Below are 20,877 nucleotides of genomic sequence, written 5' to 3' on the forward strand. Positions count from 1 at the left end.
ATGTGATGTAACTCTCTGGCTCTATATGACACAACTGGCAAATCCTGGCCTCTGTTGGTACCCTCCTATATCTACCAATCTCAATCTCTAGCTGGTGCGATGATGTGCGCATCTGACCAATAGCACATCGTATTTTTGTTTTGTTTTCGGAGTCGGGCGGGGCAAGCCCGGCCGCTCCCCTTATCCACCATAAAAGTGGACAAGAAGAACGACCAGGACTATGCCCCGAGAAGCCGAAGGCAGACGCTTTTGTCACTAGTTTCCTCTGGACTCGGGAGGCCAGAATTATCTACACTCTTAGGGCGATGACTTTTCCCTTGAGAGACCCATTTCGGTGGGCGTGACAGCGACCAAGTACTTCTGTTCAGAGGCCCAGGTACTGCGGGACTTGCTTCGGTCTTCCCTTTGGAGTTGCCTCCTCCAGGTAACTTATCGCTCACCTCACTAAACTGCCTTTGAAACCCGACGGTTTTCCCCTAGGAAATGCCATACCCGCTTGGCAGGGCGTCCCATACCCGCTTGGAAGGGCGTCGGCTCACAAGCACATCGTATCCCATGGGATAAATGAGTGTCCATATAGGCAGGTCTGATTATAAATCCATCCTCTCTGAGCTAGAGAAGATGCCCTCTGTAGAAAGCCATCTTCGTGCCAAGCTTGGCCCTAATCATCCGCGACATCAAAGAAACCAAAGGCCTCTCCATACATCTCCATCCATCAGTACTGCCAGCTCGGCTATGATGGTCTATTGATGGTCCCCATATCTGCACCTCATAAAGCATAGCTGAAGTAACCAATGTGTCAAATAGCCAAAACTTTGTTGGAGGTTCCTGAAACTAAATCTGCGAGCACATCCTCTCCATCCTCCCCAAAGTTGCATTTGCTCTCGTCAGTCTGGTCTCTGTTGCTCTCCTAAAGAAGAATACTAGCCCACTGAAGACCACTCCCAGGTAAGCGTAAGCGTTTGTATACTCAACCGTTTGCTCACTATATGTGAAGATTGGTGCAGATCGCCTGACCCACTCTGCTATGGTGTTGAACACCATAACTTTGGTCTTGCCAAGGTTCACTGACAAGCCGCTATCACCAGCAAATGTGTGCAATGCGTCCAAGTGTCGCTGCATCCCCTCCGGCAAATCTGAGATCACCACAATATCATCCACGTACAGTAGTAATGAAATCCATGTCTCTGCTAGTTGTGCTCCTCTGTCGCCTCCCCTCTCAATGTAATCTGAACCCTCATCTACAAAGCCTCTACTCTACTCTATAGTGACCTGCTTGATGCAGGTGCTAAAGAAGGCATGGGTAGACTCTCCCTTCTCCCCAATGAGAAGAAACCCTTCCTCTTGCTCCAATCAGATACATCCCTTCACCCCTCTCGAGCACGCTATATATCCACACACACACACACACACACCCAACCCCGGCGAAACCCCCAGGAACCCTCTCACTTTTTATGCTTGCTCTTGCCCCCTTGCTTGATCACCTTCTCTCTTACACACACACACATACACTAGGACACGCATATAAAAATACACACAAAGCGTGGGCACAGCAGCTCAACTACAATGTGCACTCACATACCAGAAGCATCATATTCAGCCAGACTTTCATTTATCTCCACAATTCTTTCGACATCTTCCCTTGAATTGAAGTCTGTTGTGTCAACATTAAAGCCCTTTCTCCCAGAAGGGAGTTCAATATCAGCATCCTCTTCATCACTACTACCTTCAGGACCTATGCTTGCATCAGTACTGATTTCTTCACTGCTCATATCAAGGTTTTCCTCATCCGCAACCCTTCCAGAATCATCTCTTTCCTTCCCTTCAGTAGTTCCTCTCTGAAATGAAAATCCAAAATTTCTGTCAAACTTTGGACATACAAACAAAAATAGCACCTTTGCCTCAACACACTCAAAACAAAGTGGCATGATGACAGCTCCAGAATTAAACAACTTTGTTACACCCAAATGATGTAAGCCATAGTTGCTCCAACTAGGTAAATGAAGAGAATGTATTCCAAATGGCTTCTACTAGAAACCAAGTCCCGTCTCATAGGCTCTAGGTGAGAACTTGTAGCCCAGGAGAGGCAGAAAAATGTATACACGGCATGCTTTCAATGAGAAAAATTGTAAACATGTGGAACTCCTTCCGAGTAGGTCAGCCAAGACTAGGAACAGAATGCATAATCTCAAATACTCAAAGATATTTCTCTAAACATCAGGATTGCAAAAAGAAGAGTCATCCACTGTTGCAGATGAAGCCTAAATACAAGATGTGGAGGCATTGCCTATATGTTCAATAATGATACATCTGAAGGCCTTTTCAAAGTCGAAAAATAACATTTAAAATATTTATGGAACCTATCACCCACTTCATTTTCCAGATCACTCGAAAAAAGGACTTTTCTTCTGATTCTTCCGTTCTGGAACTCCCTTTCTTCCGTAACTTCTGATTGTAAGCGACAACCTTCAAACTGCACACTCTTTCCAAACTCTACTTCACTGTCACTCTTACTGTCATCATCACTTGCTTCCTCATCTTCAAATTGCTTGCCATCTGGCTTGATAGTTGGTGCCAATGTTGGAGCTGCCCCCCTAAAGAGCTGTATAAAACTTTGATTGAGCTTTTCATCAACTGAGTATTTGGTTTTCTGCAGCGTCTTGACCAGGACCTCTCCAATGTCAGTAGCACCTAGACAGTAAGGAAAATTTGATAAAGATATGCCCCACATAGACATATAAAGAGCATCAACTGTAAATGGTCAAATGGACAAATGTAATACTCTCTCCTCGTGTCTTTGCTTCACCTCCCAATTCATTTTCCTCACTTTGCTCATCTGCTTTTGAAAACTGCACTTGATGGTCATTAATGTTGATGTAAACAGCATCTTTATCATAGAGCAACTCCCCCACATCTGACATAGGTGCATAGATGAGTTTTTCTTTTTCTCGAAGGCCACGCTTCTTTGTTGCTGAAGGAAGAGGGCATGGATCTGGTAACACAGTGATACTCCACAGCTTGTGATCACCAACACCTGCAATATGCACCTGAACAGGCCAAAGAGAATTACTTTTAGTTCTGACATTAATTGAACGGTTTAAAAGTCATTGAAAATGAGCATCCTGACCAGTCTGCAACAACCTGAGTGCCCTTTTTCATGTTGCACCCTCGAAGATAACCATAGATCGTGACATTTCTCTCACACTTAGGATTCTTTTGTAAAACCTCAGGAGCAGTGATGTCTTCAAAGCGATCAGCAAGGACATATGGGTGAGTTAACCTCCATGATAAGGGCCTAAATTTTGCTACAGAAATAAATCTGGCTAGATTATGGACCTCACGCTTGGGGTACCTGAAAACAAGTTTGGCACAAAACTAATGAGAAGATGCTGTCATACATACACAAAAGCTAAGAAATGTCTCTTGGCGCGTTCACTTCTGTGTATGTAATGACTACAAAGGTGTACAATTGAAACAAACTCAGACATTCAAAGGTGAATCGTTCAATGCAAACGCTTCGGGCCGTACTTTCCATGTACAAGTCCAGACAAATAGAAAAGCTTCGCGCCATCATAGATCTCTGTCCAGAATCTGCTCTTTAACCGTTTTTTTGTTTTACGAAGCTGCTTCACGTCCTTGTATTGATCCAAATGCGTCAGAACCCCCATGATTTTTGGAAAACCATGTACTTGCAAGATGTTCAGGTACTCAAAAGTTTCCTGAAAAAATAACAACACAAGTAGTCAGAAAACAATCAACTTTAAACGCTTCTGGATCACAGACTAATTGATTATATAAACCAACTGTAGACACATAAGATACACTCAGCATTAGTTCTTTTGTTAAGAAAACTTATCACTATGCGATAAGTCCAATCATCAACCGAGTTCAAACTTATCACTATGCGATAAGAAAACTTATCGCTATGCGATAAGTCCAATCATCAACCGAGTTCAAACTCTATAGAGGCCAAATATCAACTCCTGCTTGTATACAATGATTGTACTAAATGTAGCTACAATTCCGTGGGTATCCACTACAGTTAGCACGGAGATTAGAGCATGTAGAACTCTCATTTGAACATTGACACCACCACCCCATCTGCATCTACTACTTCAGAGTTAAGGTAGGTCGAGACTCTAGGAAAGCCTTGGGGATCTTAGTTTGTACCCTTCTTGGCCCGTTCATATGACCTGCATATCGACATGGATCCATTAAATAGATGCCGACCATGTGTATCGGAGGAGTCCTCTCTTAGGAGTAGCCATGGTGGACATCCAGGAGTCCTTTCTTTCGAGACCATCCTGAGGCATGAATTGGAGTTCAACACCAGCATCTCACCTTAAGCAGAAGCGGATATCACGTGCAGATTGCTGTTATGTGCCACCTACTATCACGTCCTCAAAGCCAAGGTTTTTCTATCAAGTCTAGAGAATTTTGTACCAGCAACTTTGTGAGCGTATTCGCAAGAGCTGCATGTCGGGACAAGTCCATCGTATGAGTCCATTTCGGAACACTCTTGCATAAATGGTTTGTACAAATGTTAGGTGTTGTTACACTTTAGTGGGCATCTGGAAACACCGGCATGTAGCCTAGCATATATGCCACATTGTGGTCTATTTCCTGAGTCAAATGGACCACTAGGTTGGGAGATACGGGCCTCACAGTAGCCAAAAACTATGTGTCCACACAGTGCACATTTGTGCAATTTTGAAGGAAACGTCAAGAGAGACATACTTTGAGGTTTGAGGCCGCAAACTTTGAGTATTTGCTACCGCAGACTTTGGGGCTACTACACCAGACTCCAAGTCAGCTTTTCCTCGCACTCAGTGTACCCACTGACCTACAAAATTAAAGTTCTCCCTCTCACACTCAATCTTGAGGTGACTTCCGGAATTCAAGGTGAGCTCTCTCTCACATGGGACTTGCGGAGCTCTAGGCCACAAAACCCTTATAGAAGCAACCCCTCCCTCTCTCGTTTGGGCATGCACTTGGTGGTAAAATCTGGCATTTTCTAGCAGCGGGAAACCTCTCCCTCTCTCCTGCATTTTCAGCCCAATCATGCAGCCTCTACTGTCTGCCTTTTTAGCTGCACCCTCCCCATTCAGCCAAGGTCCAGCACATTAGAGGTGCACCATCAGCTCCAGATTCAGACCATCATCAGCCTCATCTAGACATGCGATTGTGCATCAGATCTATTGCGTTTTTGCAGCCAAATCTGTGTTTTTGAAGCCAGAATTCAACCCTTGCATCCACTCACATCCGTTGTGCAGATCAGCCCTACATCTTCCCTAGTGGCCATAAGTACCCCACTCAGATAGATGCATCAGATCAGCTCCGGAAGTGCTTCATGTAATGGAAAGAAAATAGCACTCCAATAGCAGGGTGAGGAGCCCTTAAGAGGCTCGACCGGGACTCTCTCTCTCTCTCTCTCTCTCTCTCTCTCTCTCTCTCTCTCTCTCTCTCTCTCTCTCTCTCTCTCTCTCTCTCTCTCTCTCTCTCTCTCATGGCCTACAGAGATTTCCCACTGCGGGAGGTTTCACATGCTTTCCACACAGACATGGAGCCAGCACAGTGCATTATGTCATGGCACAGGCGAGCCTCATCTCTAGTATCCAGGATCTTACTGTTGGGCCCAAACCTATTGGGGTGGCACTGGATCATGCTCTTGTGTCGTTGACCATCTCTTTCCAGTTCAGTGTAGCACGGAAGCCACGGGCAGCAGCCCCTACTCGCTACACCTTCACGTGGGAGACGGACTCTGTATACATAGACGGGATATAAACATGCTTGTGCACTGAGGAGCCAGGCCGACCTCTGGAGGTGCTTACTACTATACTAACACAGACATTACATGATGCAGCAGCAGAGACATACCCATACACTCAGCCTGAGCGGAGACGCCGTTCTGGGAGCATGCCCCAGAATAGCTGGTATGATGCGGAATGCCGCGAGACTAGAGCTAGACTTCAGAGGGAGGTGCTTTTGGGAGACATCACTCACAGGCAGTCATAGATTGACTTCCGACGCCTAGTGCGGCAAAAGAAAAGGGCATTTTTGGCTCGACTAGAGCAGGATCTTTACCAGCTATTCTTGAGTCAGGACTCGCGTGAGGCGTGGCGGCTCTTTCATGAGCCATTACCTCTACAGAGACTTGGGGCCAGTACGCATCATCTCTATACACAGTTTCTGGACAGCCGCCCCTTCCCGACCCCCCCGATCCATGCCCATGCACATGTGCTTTTTTCACCGCTGAGACGGTGAGGAAGGCCATTGACACGATGAGGACTGGGAGAGCATATGATCATGATGGTTTAGTGGCTGAGCATTTCATGCAGGCCAGAGATCTACTACCAAAGCTTCTAGCAGTAATGTTTAACCGTGCCATGTGTGAGGGCCTACCTGATACTTGGAGCCATCTTCAAGTCAGGAGACCCTATGGAGCCTGGGAATTATCCCACTATCATGATTGGACACACATTGGCACAGTTGTACGCATCCATTCTTGAGCAGCAGCTGAGTAGATGGGCAGAGAGGGCAAGGATACGTGAAGCTGGGCAGGCAGGTTTCAGGAGAGGCTTTTCTACTCTTCACCATATCGTGACACTCAGAACCATCATTGAGGATGGCAGATCACATGGGAGACGGATCTATTGTAGCTTTGTGGACTTCCGCAAAGCATTTGACACAGTACCCAGAGCTAGATTGATGCGCAGATTACAGGAGATGGGAGTACCCATAGAGCTCATATGGGGGATCATGGCTTTGTAGAGGTCAGTAGTGGGTTACCGGGGAACGCCCCCTAGCCCCCGTTCCGGCATTCCGGGGGGCAGTTCCCTTCCCGAACGTTCCGGAACGGCCCGGAATGTCTGACGTTCCGGGTGGCCAATGCAAACCGGAACGGCCGTTCCGGAACGTTCTGAAACGCCCCCGGACCGTTCTGGAATGCCCCTGGAACGGCCAACGCCTACAAACAAATTTGGCAAAAATTGAACAAATTGAAGTAAATGTTTGGGCTTCTTTTGAAAGTGTGCAAGGCCTCAAGGACTCATAAAATGCACCCCCCTCCCCCTTTCTCTTCACAAGCTAATCCTCAAGGCTCAAGCTCTCTCCCTCTCACTCTCAAGATCTCTCCCTCTCAAGACTCACTCTCTCAAGGCTCAAGGCTTCAAGCCTTCAAGCTCTCTTCCTCTCTCTCTCTCTCTCTCTCTCTCTCTCTCTCTCTCTCTCTCTCTCTCTCTCTCTCTCTCTCTCTCTCTCTCTCATCATCATCTAGTCATAGCAAGGTTGAATGGTCTTCAAAACGAGTTTTTTTTGAGTATTAGAGTCAAAGCACTCTAATACTCCTTGTATTTAAACACAAGGAGCTAAAAATTGCACTATTTGGGTGTTTTTTATACCTCCCGTTCTGCGACGTTCCCGTTCCGGACCCCTAGCCGTTCCCTCGTTCCGCGGGGATCTCGTTGCCGTTCCCGTTCTAACTATGGCATGTACGCACCTCAGAGGGTCTGTCCGCACCGGTTCACTCCACTATTGGTGTGAAGCAGGGCTGCCCACTCTCTCCTACTCTATTTGGTATGTATGTGGATGAGGTTGCTGACTACATTGAGAGAGATGAAGATAGAGGTGCACAGCTGGCAGGGACATGGATTCCACTATTGCTCTATGCTGATGATATTGTGTTGATCTCCGACTCTCCAGAGGGGATGCAATGTCATTTGGATGCTCTGCATAGATTTGCCCACAAAACTGGTTTGTCGGTCAACCTTGGTAAAACCAAGGTCATGGTATTTAATACCACCCCACAGTGGATCAGGAGGTCAGCGTCCGCATTCACATATGGCCAGGAGACAGTGGAGTATACAGATGCTTACACTTACCTTGGAGTGGTTTTTAGTGGACCAGCATTTTCACTAAGGAGAGCAGCAGAGACTAGACTGACCAGAGCCCATGCAGCATTGGGCAGATTGGAGAGGATGTGCTGATAGGTTCAGTTTCAAGAGCCTCGGACGAAGCTCTGGCTATTTAACACTTTAGTGGCGTCTGCATTGCCCTATGGAACTGAGATATGGGGACCTTCATTGGATCATCACGGGAGGACAGGTCACACTGATGGGTGGGGGGACATGGAGAAGCCTCTGGTCTCTATGATCTCGCGGCTCATTAGAGCCAAGGCTTCAGTACCACGTGCCATTATCCGAGCAGGGCTAGCTGCTCCCCCAGTGGTAGTCGAGGCGCTTACCAAATCTGCCTCCTCCATACACCGCATGTGGGAACTTCCCAGAGACAGATATGCCCGCCTTGCACTTGAGTCCTCTCGACAGTTAGCCATGCAGGGAGATACATCATGCTGGTATGGTGAAATGACATCATGGTTTCAGGCGCATGGGTTCAGCATAGACAGATTGCCTCCCTTCCAGTACTCATTAGAGGCACCCTCTCTGACTCTTACACAGTCCGAGATCACCAGGCTCATCCAACAGGACCTGGCTCAGCTAGACATCAAGAGGACATGGATACAGCCAGCATAGGAGCTGGGCACGAAGATGGCTTTCTACAGAGAGCATCTTCTCCAGCTTAGAGAGGACGGTTTTGTGACAAGGCCCAGATACATGGACACTCACTTGTCTCATTGGATACGATGTGCTATTGGCCGTATACGCACATCTTCACACCAACTGCGGATCGAGACTGGGAGATACAGTGGAGTACCAACAGAGGCCAGGACATGCCCCCTGTGTGGCATAGAGCCAGAGAGAGAGTTGCATTACACCTTCCACTGCCCCGTCTACTACGAGATACGAGGCCGCTTCCACTGCTTGTTTAGAGAGGGCTTTGGACCACTCTCCAAAGTCATGCAGTATGAGGATCAGAGATGCTTGGGTTTCTTTCTACTCAAGCTGCACCGTCACAGAGAGAGCCTGATGAGAGGAGAGGCTAGCTAGTCTCAAAGACACATCACAGACTTCTTTAGAGCAGACACTGGACACCCAGAGGAGCTACTACCAGAGCAGAGCCCGTCGCCTCACACCAGAGGCACACTGATCGACCGGGCGACCGAGCTGGGGAGATCCAGACGCCCACGACTGCGGAGGACAGCACAGGACCGACGGAGGATGCATCAAAGGATTCCGATCACTTTGGCCCGACATGCACGACGCCCGGTCAGACTACTGACCATGGAGGAGATTGATGAGATCCGTCAGCGACCCATGCTAGATCTCTTGTGATTCAGCTACCCCAGCTAGCTGCTCTGCCTCGTTCACACCTAGCAGCCCAGGATTCCAAGTATATTTGTTTTGTCATTTTGTTACTCTGACTTTGTATCACATCCACCACATTCTAACTTTTTGGTCTCATAGGTCACTTTGGCCTTTTGAAGACGTTAATATAACATTTCATTTCATTTCTCTCTCTCTCTCTCTCTCTCTCTCTCTCTCTCTCTCTCTCTCTCTCTCTCTCTCTCTCTCTCTCTCTCTCTCTCTCTCTCTCTCTCTCTCTCTCTCTCTCTCTCTCTCTCTCTCTCTCTCTCTCTCTCTCTCTCTCTCTCTCTCTCTCTCTCTCTCTCTCGCCATGGAGTCTTCTCGACAGCTTGCCTCACAGGGAGACACCTCTTGTTGGTATGCACAGATGACAGCTTGGTTCAAGCTGCATGGTTTTGACATGGACAGATTACCCCCTTTCCAGTATTCGTTGGACGCACCCTCCTTGTCTCTCGCACGGACCGAGATCACTCAGCTCATCAAACAGGACTTGATTCAGTTAGACACTAGGAGAACATGGATACAACCTCTGCGTGTGCTTGGCACGAAGATGGATTTCTACAAAGAGCATGTCCTTGAGCTTACAGAGGATGGTTTTGTGACCAAACCCGCCTACATGGACCCTCATCTATCCCATGGATTACGATGTGCTATTGGACAGATGCACACATCATCACATCAGTTAAAGATTGAGGCTGGTAGATTTAGAGGAGTACCAGCAGAGGCCAGGATTTGTCAGTTATGCCATATAGAGCCAGAGACAGAGTTACATCACATATGTCACTGCCCAATCTACTATGAGATACGAGGCCGTTCCCACTGCCTATTCAGAGAAATTTTTGCACCACTGGCCAAAGTTATGAGATATCAGGATCAAAGATGCCTTGGGCTATTTTATTAGAGCTGCACAAGCATAGGGAGATCTTGTTGAGGAGACCAAACAGTAGGAGACACTTACAAATGGAGATCACTCATTTCTTCAGACTACATACGCGACATTTAGATGAGCAGGCATCACAGTAGACTTCAGAGTCCACCTATACCAAGGGTACACTGACTGACAGGGCAACTCAGCTTGGGAGATCCAGACGCCCACGACTACATGGGTCATCGAGACATCGGTAAAAGCTGCATCAAAGGGTCCGGACTGTTCTGGCACCACATGGGAGACGCCCAGTCAGAGTAATCACGGAGGAGGACATTGATGAGCTTCGCCAAAGACCGATGTTGGATATCATAAGATAGGATCTTGATATATCCACCATCTCAACCTTTTATTTCATCTCATTTCATCCCATTTCATTTCGTTCCATTTCACTTTAGCTCACCTCAATTTCAATTTTCAATTTTTTTCAGTTTTCAATCGTTTACACAGACATTGTATCAGATTCACCATTTGTAAACTCTTTTGTCTCATAGGTCACGTTGACCTTTTGAAGACGTTAATATATTATTTCATTTCATCATCTCTCTCTCTCTCTCTCTCTCTCTCTCTCTCTCTCTCTCTCTCTCTCTCTCTCTCTCTCTCTCTCTCTCTCTCTCTCTCTCTCTCTCTCTCTCTCTCTCTGCTGCTGCTGCCCCCGCACACCTGCTGCCCCTCGCGCTGCCCTGCCGCCCCCGCACCCTCTCTCTCTCGCGCACTATCCGCCCCTGCCCCCCCCCCTCTCTCTCGCGCTCCCTGCTGCCCCCGCACCCTCTCTCTCTCTCTCGCGCGCCCACCCCCTTCTGTCTATCCCCCCCCCCCCCCTCTCTTTTTTGGTCTATCGCGGGTTAATCCTTGGTCTATCGCGCATTTTTCAGCCCCCTTTTTTAAGTTTTAAGTTTTTACTTTTTGACTGTAGTCTATCGCCCACTCCCCGCCCCCCCCCCCCCCCCCTAAAAATTTTTCAAACTTTCGTCCCCTCACCTCACTCTATCGCCTCCCACCCCCCATCTTTTCAGTCTACGCGAAGCCCCCCCCCCCCCCCGCCCCCGTTTCCGGCCCCCCTATCTCTCTCTCGTAACTAACGTTTTCACCCCCGGGCCGTACCGTCTCCGCTCAACCACTCGCCGGGACCGCTACTAGTGTGGGTGCATACGTGCATCTAAACCCCCCCCCCCCCCCCCCCCTGCGACAGCGATCAAGCATGAGGAAGACAAACGATAAAGCCGACCCCCTAGAGGATGCCATTCGAAAATGCAAAGAGGAAACGACGGAGACCATCACCAACTTGAACCGCAATCTCTGGGGCACAATAAACATTCTCGAAGGATGTGTGCTGATCCAAGAGAGCAAGATAAGCACGTTGGAAGACCGAGTGACAACCCAAGAGGAAGAGATCGCGTCACTCAAGAAAGAACTCGCCGAAGCCCGATCAAGAAACACACTGGAAGAGGGCGAACTGCAACCCTCAGTAATTGAAGAAATCAACACCATCAAGGAACAAGTACGGGCCATCAAAGAGGGAGAAGAACAGCACAAAGAAATGACGACTTCTTGGGTGGATGTTCTTACCAGTGTTACCAGGGAACGCACATTTCGGGCCTTGGAACGCCGGAACGGCGTTCCGGCCAACCGGAATTTTCTGGAACGCGTCGAAACGGAACGGCGTTCCGGCTGGAAACTGTCACCGGAACGGGACGACCGGAACGGGTTGGAACGGGACGGAACGGCCGGAACGGCCGGAACGTCCCCAACGGCCATAAACGGCAGTTTTTGAAATTGAAAAAAATGACTGTTAGGCAGCCAACGGCCATTTTCAGCAGTCAAAAAAGTATATAATGCCCCCCTCCTCCCCCATTCTTCACACACTCATCAAGCCTCAAGGCCCATTCTCCCTTGCTTGAGCCTTGCTCTCAACTCTCAAGCCATAGTGTGGCGCCGCGGCATGCCTCAAGGCTCAAGCTCTCAACCTCTCTCTCTCTTGGGCTAACTTCTAAGTTCTAACCCTCAACTTTCAAGGCTCAAGGCTCAAGCTCTCACGGAATCAAGCGGCAAGCCTCTCTCTCTCAATCCCTCTCTCTCTCTCTCAAAGTTCAAGATCAAGCTCTCTCTTTCACGGATAATCCATCATCCATGGCCTCTTCTTCTCGGTCAACCCCCTCTGTTCACGCGGGCAACACTCAAAAGGCGAAGGAATGGTCGTGGTGGGATGAAGTGACCTCGGAGGGCACCTTGTCGGCGGCGGGAGGTTCTCGTGCATGGGGATGCAAGCTATGCTCTTACACGCGGAAAGGGGGGCATGACAAAGTGAGGGCACACTTTCTTCGAGTGCCGGGACATGAGGTGAAATTTTGTGCCAACGTAACCATCGAGAAGAGGAAGGAGCTCGAGGAAAAGGATCGGCAATTCAACCATAAAGCCAAGCCGGCACGCAAAGGTATTGATCCAAAGACCCTCATTTTCCCTTTTTCCTCTCTACCCGGTGTAGGTGTTGGTGCATCTTCAAAAGGTCCAATTCGTCGCCAAAAGACCCTTACCACCTCTTGGGACCCAAAGAAGAAAGAAGAGGTGGATGCGGCCGTGGCCCGATTCTTCTATCACGACCATATCCCATTTGTCGCAGCGAGGTATGTACATTGTTTTATGATTCATCAATCTTCTCTCTCATTTCTTCCATTATCGTCGTTTCCACTTTTTTGATACTAACCTCTTCTATGTTTGATCGAAATAGGTCGGAGTATTGGAAAGTCATGGTGCAACAGATAGGAGAGTATGGCACCGGCTATGTGCCGCCATCTTCAGAGGCTCTCCGAACCACCTTGCTCGATCGAGAGAAGGCTATCGTGGAGCAAGCAACCCTCAACATTCAGCGTCTTTGGGCAAAACATGGCGTTTCCCTCATTGCTGACGGGTGGAGCGATACAAGGAAGAGATCTATCCATGGTCTCGTCGCATACTCCAGTGGAGAGATGTACTTTGTGCACTCTCATGATGCCACTGAGAGTGGCAAGTCCGCCGATGTCCTCTCTGCAGAGTGGACAGCGGCCATAGAAACCATCGGTGAGCAACACGTGGTGGCCTTCGTCACAGATGGGGAGGCATCAAACAAGGCAGCAGCAGCTATCATAGAGGGCCACTATCCGCATGTGACAGTGTGCTTTTGCATGGCACACTGCTTGAACAACCTTCTGAAAGACATCGACAAGCTAGACTGGATTGCTCCAGTCATTGCTGATGCAGTGAAGATGGTTACTTTCATCAACAATCACAACTTGGTTCCGAGTGAGTACCTCAAGAGGTCGGGCGGCAAAGTGCTTCTAAAGTATTCAGATACCCGCTTCGCATTCAACTTTCTTCTTGTACGCAGGCTGTCTGAATGTCAAAATGCGGTCCGACAAGTCTTCATCAGTGATGAGTTCACCACCTCCCCCTATGCAAAGACAGTTGCAGGGATTTTGTGCAAGGATAAGACAGAGGATCTTGAGTTCTGGAAGGAGCTCAAGAGTCTAGATGCACAGGTAAAACCGGTGGTTCATTTGCTTCGAGTTCTGGATGGCATGGATCCTTGCATTGGCAAGATTTATGAGGCAATGGACCGCATGATTGAGCAGCTTGCACAGCTTGAGCCGAACGCAGAGCGATATGAGGAGATCCATGCGCTTTGCAGCTCGAGGTGGAATTCATATGCCTCTCCTTTACACGGGGCAGTGTACATGGTGGATCCAGAGTTCCAAGGTGCAGGGCAAGAGATTGATAGGGAAGTCATGAACCAATTTACAAAGATCTTAAACAAGATGGTTCTAGACAGAGATGGGCGACGCATTGTCAGAGATCAACTGAGACAGAACAGAGAGATGCGAGGGTCATTTGGCAGTCCAGATGCTCAGATTGATCGCAATAAAATAGGTTCAGTGCTTTGGTGGGAGGACTATGGCTATGATGGCCCTGAGCTTCAGAGATTGGCGATCCGTATTCTCAGCCAGTCAGTTAGTACCTCATGCTTGGAGCAATTGTGGAGTACCTTTAGCCACATTGCTTCCAAGAAGAGGAATCGGCTTGGAGTGGAGAAGGCTAATGATCTTGTCTTCGTCAGCGCAAATTTGAAAATGCTTTGCAAGAGTACAGACAAACAGACAGATCCTTTTACACAGTGGGAGATGGAGCAAGAGGCTTCTCAGGCGGGTGGAGATGCACATCCACCAACACCAGGTACTTCATCTGTGGCTGAGATCGAGCCGGACCTAGACCTCGATGATGAGGAATGGGAGGATGTGCATGATTTACAGCCGGCTACTACGGATTGTGAGGCCTCTCAGGCTAGTGGCTCTTGAGTCTTGAGTCTTTGCCATTTATCCACCTTTTTGTATGGCTGCTTGAGCCTTGCCCTCTTTGCCATTTGTAGCTACTAGCATCTTTATGGTATTTGTCACCTTCAGTCTTTTGGTATTGTGGTCACTGAAGTCTGGTTTGAACTTTGCCCTCCTTTGGTTTTTTTGTAGCACCTTGGCCGCTGCCGGCCCTTGAGGCTTGTTACTATGTTAGCCATAATTAATTCCAAAGTGTTATCTCTGACTACTACTCTTGCAATTATTTGAGAGCATTGTGTATGTACTATGGGCATTGTGTTTGCTCATTGTTGTTCATCTGGCTATGTTGTTCATCTGGCTATGTACTCTGGGCGCCTCACATCCCAATCAAGTCATAATAAGGTTAAATGGTCTTCGAATCGTGTTTTTTGTGGGTATTAGAGTCAAAGGACTCTAATACTACTTGTATTCAAACACATAACGCTAAAAAAAATAATATTTGGGTGTTTTTTTAGCCTGCCGTTCCGCGCCATTCCCGTTCCGGACCCATTCCCGTTCCCCCGTTCCGCAGGGAGGCCCGTCGCCGTTCCCGTTCCGCGTTCCGGGTAACTATGGTTCTTACCAAAACCCAACAGAAGGCGGAGGAAGCCGAGAAATGGATCAAGGTGGCCAAGAAAGGGAAAGACAAGGAGATAACGCCCACATCCACACCCAACAACATCATTAACCAGACACTAGAGGAGGAGCAGAGGAGAAGAGTGCGTGCTTTACATGTGAGAATTTGCGGTCTTAAAGACAAAGGCAATGTGGACGAAGAGGTAAAAGAACTCACAGCCCTGATGGGGATTCATGAGCCGACACACACAAGGGCATGGAGAGTGGGCAACATAAAGAAAAATGGAGGCAGTCGAGAAACCTCAAAAGAAAGAGCACTCATCCTCCGTTTTCCCTCTATGGAAGCAAAGAAGTCTTTCTTGAAGAAAAGACCAACTCTTAAGGAGACTGGCATCTTTCTCGGGGACGATCTCACCCTCTCGCAGATCGCTCATATGCAGGAAGTAATGCCGGAGATTAGAGCGGCAAGGGGGAAAGGCAAGATCGCTTTCTACCGAGACGGAAAAGTAGTAATACTGGAGCGACGCTCTACATGACGGTGCGAGACTAATGGGACCACACTCAAAGTAGCTGCCTGGAATTGCAATGGATCTATGCGTCTTGATGTGGGTGCTTTTGAGGATACCTTTACACGAAGAGACATCATTTTCTACTCTGAGACACACCGGGCCCCAGGGCAATCCACGCCTCACATCAGTGGATATAGGTGGGAGACAGCCTACAGACAGGAGACACGCTCAGAGCACAGAGGGCGGGGCTCGGGACGAGTGGCAGTGTTATTTAGAGAGGATTTGCAGCCACTGATACATATAGCCCGCAGAGACGAGCAGGCCAGGTACATGTGGGTGAGACTGAAAGCAGAGACAGGCAGATACCTCTATCTAGCTATTTGTTACTTTCCCCCGAATACATCAGTTTATGCACCACCTAGGGGACAATCCCCTTTCTCTATTTTAGATGACGACATATGGGAGTTCTCTAGAGACGGTGACATTATCATCCTCGGGGACTTCAATGCTAGGACTGCCCATCACCAGGTAGTGTTTTATGATACTTCAGAGGAGATCCTAAGAGAGATAGATGTGGTAGATACGGGCCTTTCCAGACTATCACACGATAAGGAATATACTGAGTATGGGCGACACCTGATAGACATGGGCACTGCACATGGATTGGCCACCTTGAACGGCCTACAGAGATTTCCTGCTGCGGGAAGTTTTACATGCTTCCCACACAAACATGGAGCTAGCACGGTGGACTATGTCATGGCACAACCGAATCTCATTTCTAGTATCCAGGATCTCACAGTTGGGCCCAGACCGGTCGGGGTGGCAGTGGATCATGCTCTGGTGTCAATGACCATCTCTTTCCAATTCAGTGTAGCACACAGGCCACACGTAGCACCCCCTACTCGCTACACATTCACAAGGGAGACGGACTCTGTATACATGGACGGAATCTACAGACGCCTATGCAACGAGGACCCGGGGCGACCTCTGGAGGAGTTAACTACTATACTGACACAGACATTACATGAGGCAGTAGCAGAAGCATACCCACACACCCAACCTGAGCAGAGCCGCCGATCTGGGAGCATGCCTCAAAACAGCCGGTACGATGAGGAGTGCCGCCAGACTAGAGCCAGACTTCAGAGGGAGGTGCTGTTGGGGGACGTCACTCACAGACAGTCACAGATGGACTTTCGACGCCTGGTGCGGCAGAAGAAGAGGGCTTTTTTGGCCCGACTCGAGCAGGATCTATATCAGTTATTCATGAGTCAAGACTCGCGTGAGGCATGGCGGCTCTTTCATGAGCAGTCCCCCCCCCCTGCTATTTCCTCCACAGAGACCTGGGATCAGTACGCATCATCTTTGTACACAGTACCTGAACAGCCGCCCCTCCCCAACCCCCCCGACCCATGCCCACATACATGTGTCTTTTTCACCATTGAGATGGTGAAGAAAGCTATTGACAGGATGAAGACTGGGAGAGCATATGATCATGAGGGCCTAGTAGCTGAGCATTTCATGCATGCCAAAGACCTACTAGCAGAGCTTCTAGCAGTTATGTTTAACCGTGCCATGTGTGAGGGCCTACCGGACACCTTGAGCCTATCTACGATAGTACCTATCTTCAAATCAGGAGACCCCAGGGAGCCTGGGAATTATCGCACTATTATGATCGGGCACACACTGGCACGTTTGTATGCATCCATTCTTGAGCAACAGCTGAGTAGATGGGCAGAGAGGGAAGGAGTGCATGCAACTGGGCAGGCAGGATTCAGGAGAGGCTTCTCTACTCTTGACCATATCCTAACACTCAGGGCCATCATCGAGGAAGGCAGATCTCATGGGAGACGGATCTATTGTAGCTTTGTGGACTTCCGCAAAGCTTTCGACACACTACCCACAGCTAGACTGATGCGCAGATTACAGGAAATGGGAGTACCCACAGAGCTCATTTGGGGGATCATGGCATTATACAGATCAGTAGTAGGGCATGTACGCACCCCGGAGGGACTCTCAATACCGGTTCACTCCACTATTGGGGTGAAGCAGGGTTGCCCACTCTCTCCTACTCTTTTCGGTATGTATGTGGATGAGGTTTCTCACTACATTGACAAGGACGGGGATAAAGGTGCACAGTTGGCAGGGACATGGATTCCACTTTTGTTATATGCGGACGATATTGTGTTGATCTCCGAATCCCCAGAGGGAATGCAACGCCAATTGGATGCTCTGCATACGTTTGCCCACGAAAGTGGTTTGTCTGTCAACCTTGGTAAAACCAAGGTTATGGTGTTTAATACCACCCCACAAGTGCAGAGCTGGCGGCCCCCCCACTAGTGGTAGAGGCGCTCACCAGATCAGTCTCCTTCATAAACCGCACATGGGAACTTCCCAGACACAGATATGCTCGCATAGCACTTGAGTCCTCCCGACAGTTAGCCATACAAGGAGATACAACATGCTGGTATGGGGAGATGACATCATGGTTTCAGGCGCATGGGTTCAGCATAGACAGGCTTCCACCATTCCAGTATGCATTGGATGCACCATCTCTCATTCTTACACAGTCAGAGATCACCAAGCTCATTCGCCAACACCAGACCCAGCTAGACACCAAGAGGACATGGATACAACCAGCACAAGAACTGGGTACGAAGATGGCTTTCTACAGAGACCACCTTCTCCAACTTACGGAAGATGGTTTTGTGACGAGACCAAGATACATGGATACCCACTTGTCTCATGCGATACGATGTGCTATTGGCCAACTACGCACATCGTCTCACCAGCTGCGGATTGAAGCTGGGAGATACAGCGGAGTACCAGTAGAGGCCAGGACATGCCCCTTGTGTGACATGGAACTTGAGACACAGCTGCATTATACATGCCGTTGCCCTGTCTACTACCAAATACGAGGCCGCTTCCATTGCTTATTCAGAGAGGGTTTTGGACCACTCTCAAGCGTAATGGGATACGAAGATCAGAGATGCCTAGGTTTGTTCTTGCTCGAGCTGCGCAGACACAGAGAGAGCCTGATGAATGGCAAGGCTAGCCAGTCTCAAAGACGCATCACAGAATTCTTCAGAGCAGACACGGGACAGCCGCAAGAGCCACTCCCACAGCAGAGCTCCCCCTTGTCTCACACCAGAGGCACATTGATCGACCGAGCGATTGAACTAGGGAAATCCAGGCGCCCATGACTGCGCAGGACTACACAGCATCGACGGAGGCTACGTCAAAAGATTCAAAGCACGCTGGCCAGGCATGCACAACGCCCGGTCAAACTACTAACCATGGAGCAAATTGGTGAGATCCGCCAACGACCGATGCTAGATCTTTTGTGACTCAGCTATCCCAACTAGCGGCCCATTCTTGCTCAACTTTTCGGCTTAGCTCACATCGACCTATCTAGAATCCCATAATATATATCTTTGTTTTGTACTGTTGATTAGGTTATTTTGTTATTCAGACATTGTATCAGATCAACCACCTTGTAACTTTCTAGTCTCATAGGTCACTATGGCCTTTTGAAGACGTTAATATAACATTTCATTTCATTTTCTCTCTCTGTGTAGAAGCCACCAAATAGAGTGGCAAAGAGCAGGCAGCCTTGCTTCACCCCAATAGTGGAGTAATCCGGTGTGGATAGACCCTCTGGGGTGCGTACATGCCCCACTTCTGACCTGTATAATGCCATGACCCCCCAAATGAGCTCTGTGGGTACTCTCATCTGTTGTAATCTCCGCATCAATCTAGCTCTGGGCACTGTGTCAAATGCTTTGCGAAAATCCAAAAACTACAATAGATCCATCTCCCACGTGATCTACCCTCCTCAATGATGGCTCTGAGTGTCAAGATATGGTCAAGAGTAGAAAAACCCCTCCTGAAACCTGCTTGCCCGGCTGCGCGTATCCTGTAACAGACTTGGACACTCCAAGTCAAGAATCAACCGCGACAGCACCAAATAACCACTTCAAAACAATTCACAGATCACAATAGATTTGCACTGGCCCGGCGGAGTTCCGTGCCTAGAGATATTGGCCCCAAAGACTGGCGCCCCTTTCGGTATTTCTTTTTGTATTAAACAATCATCAAAGTACAAGAGAGTGGTTAGGGTTTCACTCTCAGACTCTGCGTCCAGATTCTTAGAGAAGTGAGGCCCTCACCACTAATTTAAAGGTTACAAGGGATGCCCATAAGCAGAGCCCCAAAAGCTTGAAAGCAAAAGCAGATTCTCTCTCTCAATGATGCGTGAGCACACCTCGACACGAGGACCCACACTATACATTGTACACCACATGCACCACCCTACCACACCCTCTTGCATAGTATAGGCTCATTTCAGTTTGTACCCTTTTTTATTTTCCGATGCCTAGAGCATCAACACATGTATATGATATTGTCTCATAGGTCGAGTTCGGCCTTTCGAAGACGTTAATAAAGCTTTCTTACTTTCTTTCTTTCTCTCAATGAGAGTCCATAAATGCAAGTTCTCTTTTTCTCTTTCTTTCTCCCAAATCAAAGAGAAAAGATGAGATTTGCGTCGCTCAAAATTTCCCAAAATAAATAAATAAATAAAATAATCCGCTTCCACGATTTCCGGAAATTAGGGTTTTTGGCAGAAATTAGGGTTTGCACGAATTTTAGGGTTTTTGTTGTCCGCCACGTCATCACTTTGTGCCATACCCCCCTCTTGAAAGCATTGTAATCGACCACGATTATGCCTGCAAAACCAACAGAAGCCGTAAACCATCTTAGTAGACACTGACTGTTAGTACCTACGTATTAGGAATACACATCTAGCACATGTACGAAATCGACAGTCACATCACACGACATCACAGGACATCACATGACATTAAACATTCATTCGGATCTTAGACCATGATTTATCGGCAATGTAGCTAGCAATCACATCTAGGTCATCGGGACCTCAACGATGTCCGATTGTCTAACCCCTATTGCAACCATGTCTATTCGAGATCAATCAGACCAAAATGCTGCAATCATTTAGTCTATCAGTTCCTGCACTCACAAGAAGTCAAGAACAAATCAGTATCATTATCAGGAATTCCATTTCATAAAGTCATCCAGCAGAATACTGTCAGCTCTCAGTATCCCTCAAGCTCAAAGAGACATGAAAGACTTTAGTATCAAAATCAAGGCATCTGTTGACAAAGGAGCGGTGTAACTCTCCTCCTGTGCATCCCACTGCACCAGATCTCCGGCCAAGCTGAATTTTGGGTTCCGTTTGGAGTAGA

General features: G+C 48.2%; 1 protein-coding gene across 1 annotated transcript in view; it reads right to left on the reverse strand.

Annotated features, from left to right (window-relative positions):
- LOC147437273 (P-loop containing nucleoside triphosphate hydrolases superfamily protein) overlaps positions 1-20,877 on the reverse strand; it is a 156,971-nt gene that overhangs the window by 49,477 nt on the left and 86,617 nt on the right. Inside the window, exons 5-9 of the mRNA XM_086486849.1 lie at positions 3,529-3,719; positions 3,142-3,352; positions 2,783-3,047; positions 2,372-2,691; positions 1,583-1,838 (exon numbers count right to left, since the gene is read on the reverse strand). Of these exons, the coding sequence (XP_086342975.1) occupies positions 1,583-1,838; positions 2,372-2,691; positions 2,783-3,047; positions 3,142-3,352; positions 3,529-3,719 (1,243 nt within the window). The remainder of the gene's footprint in view (positions 1-1,582; positions 1,839-2,371; positions 2,692-2,782; positions 3,048-3,141; positions 3,353-3,528; positions 3,720-20,877) is intronic.

The sequence above is a fragment of the Adiantum capillus-veneris genome, chromosome 17 (assembly GCF_014529385.1).
Source record: "Adiantum capillus-veneris isolate H3 chromosome 17, ASM1452938v2, whole genome shotgun sequence".
Classification (NCBI taxonomy): Eukaryota; Viridiplantae; Streptophyta; class Polypodiopsida; order Polypodiales; family Pteridaceae; genus Adiantum; species Adiantum capillus-veneris.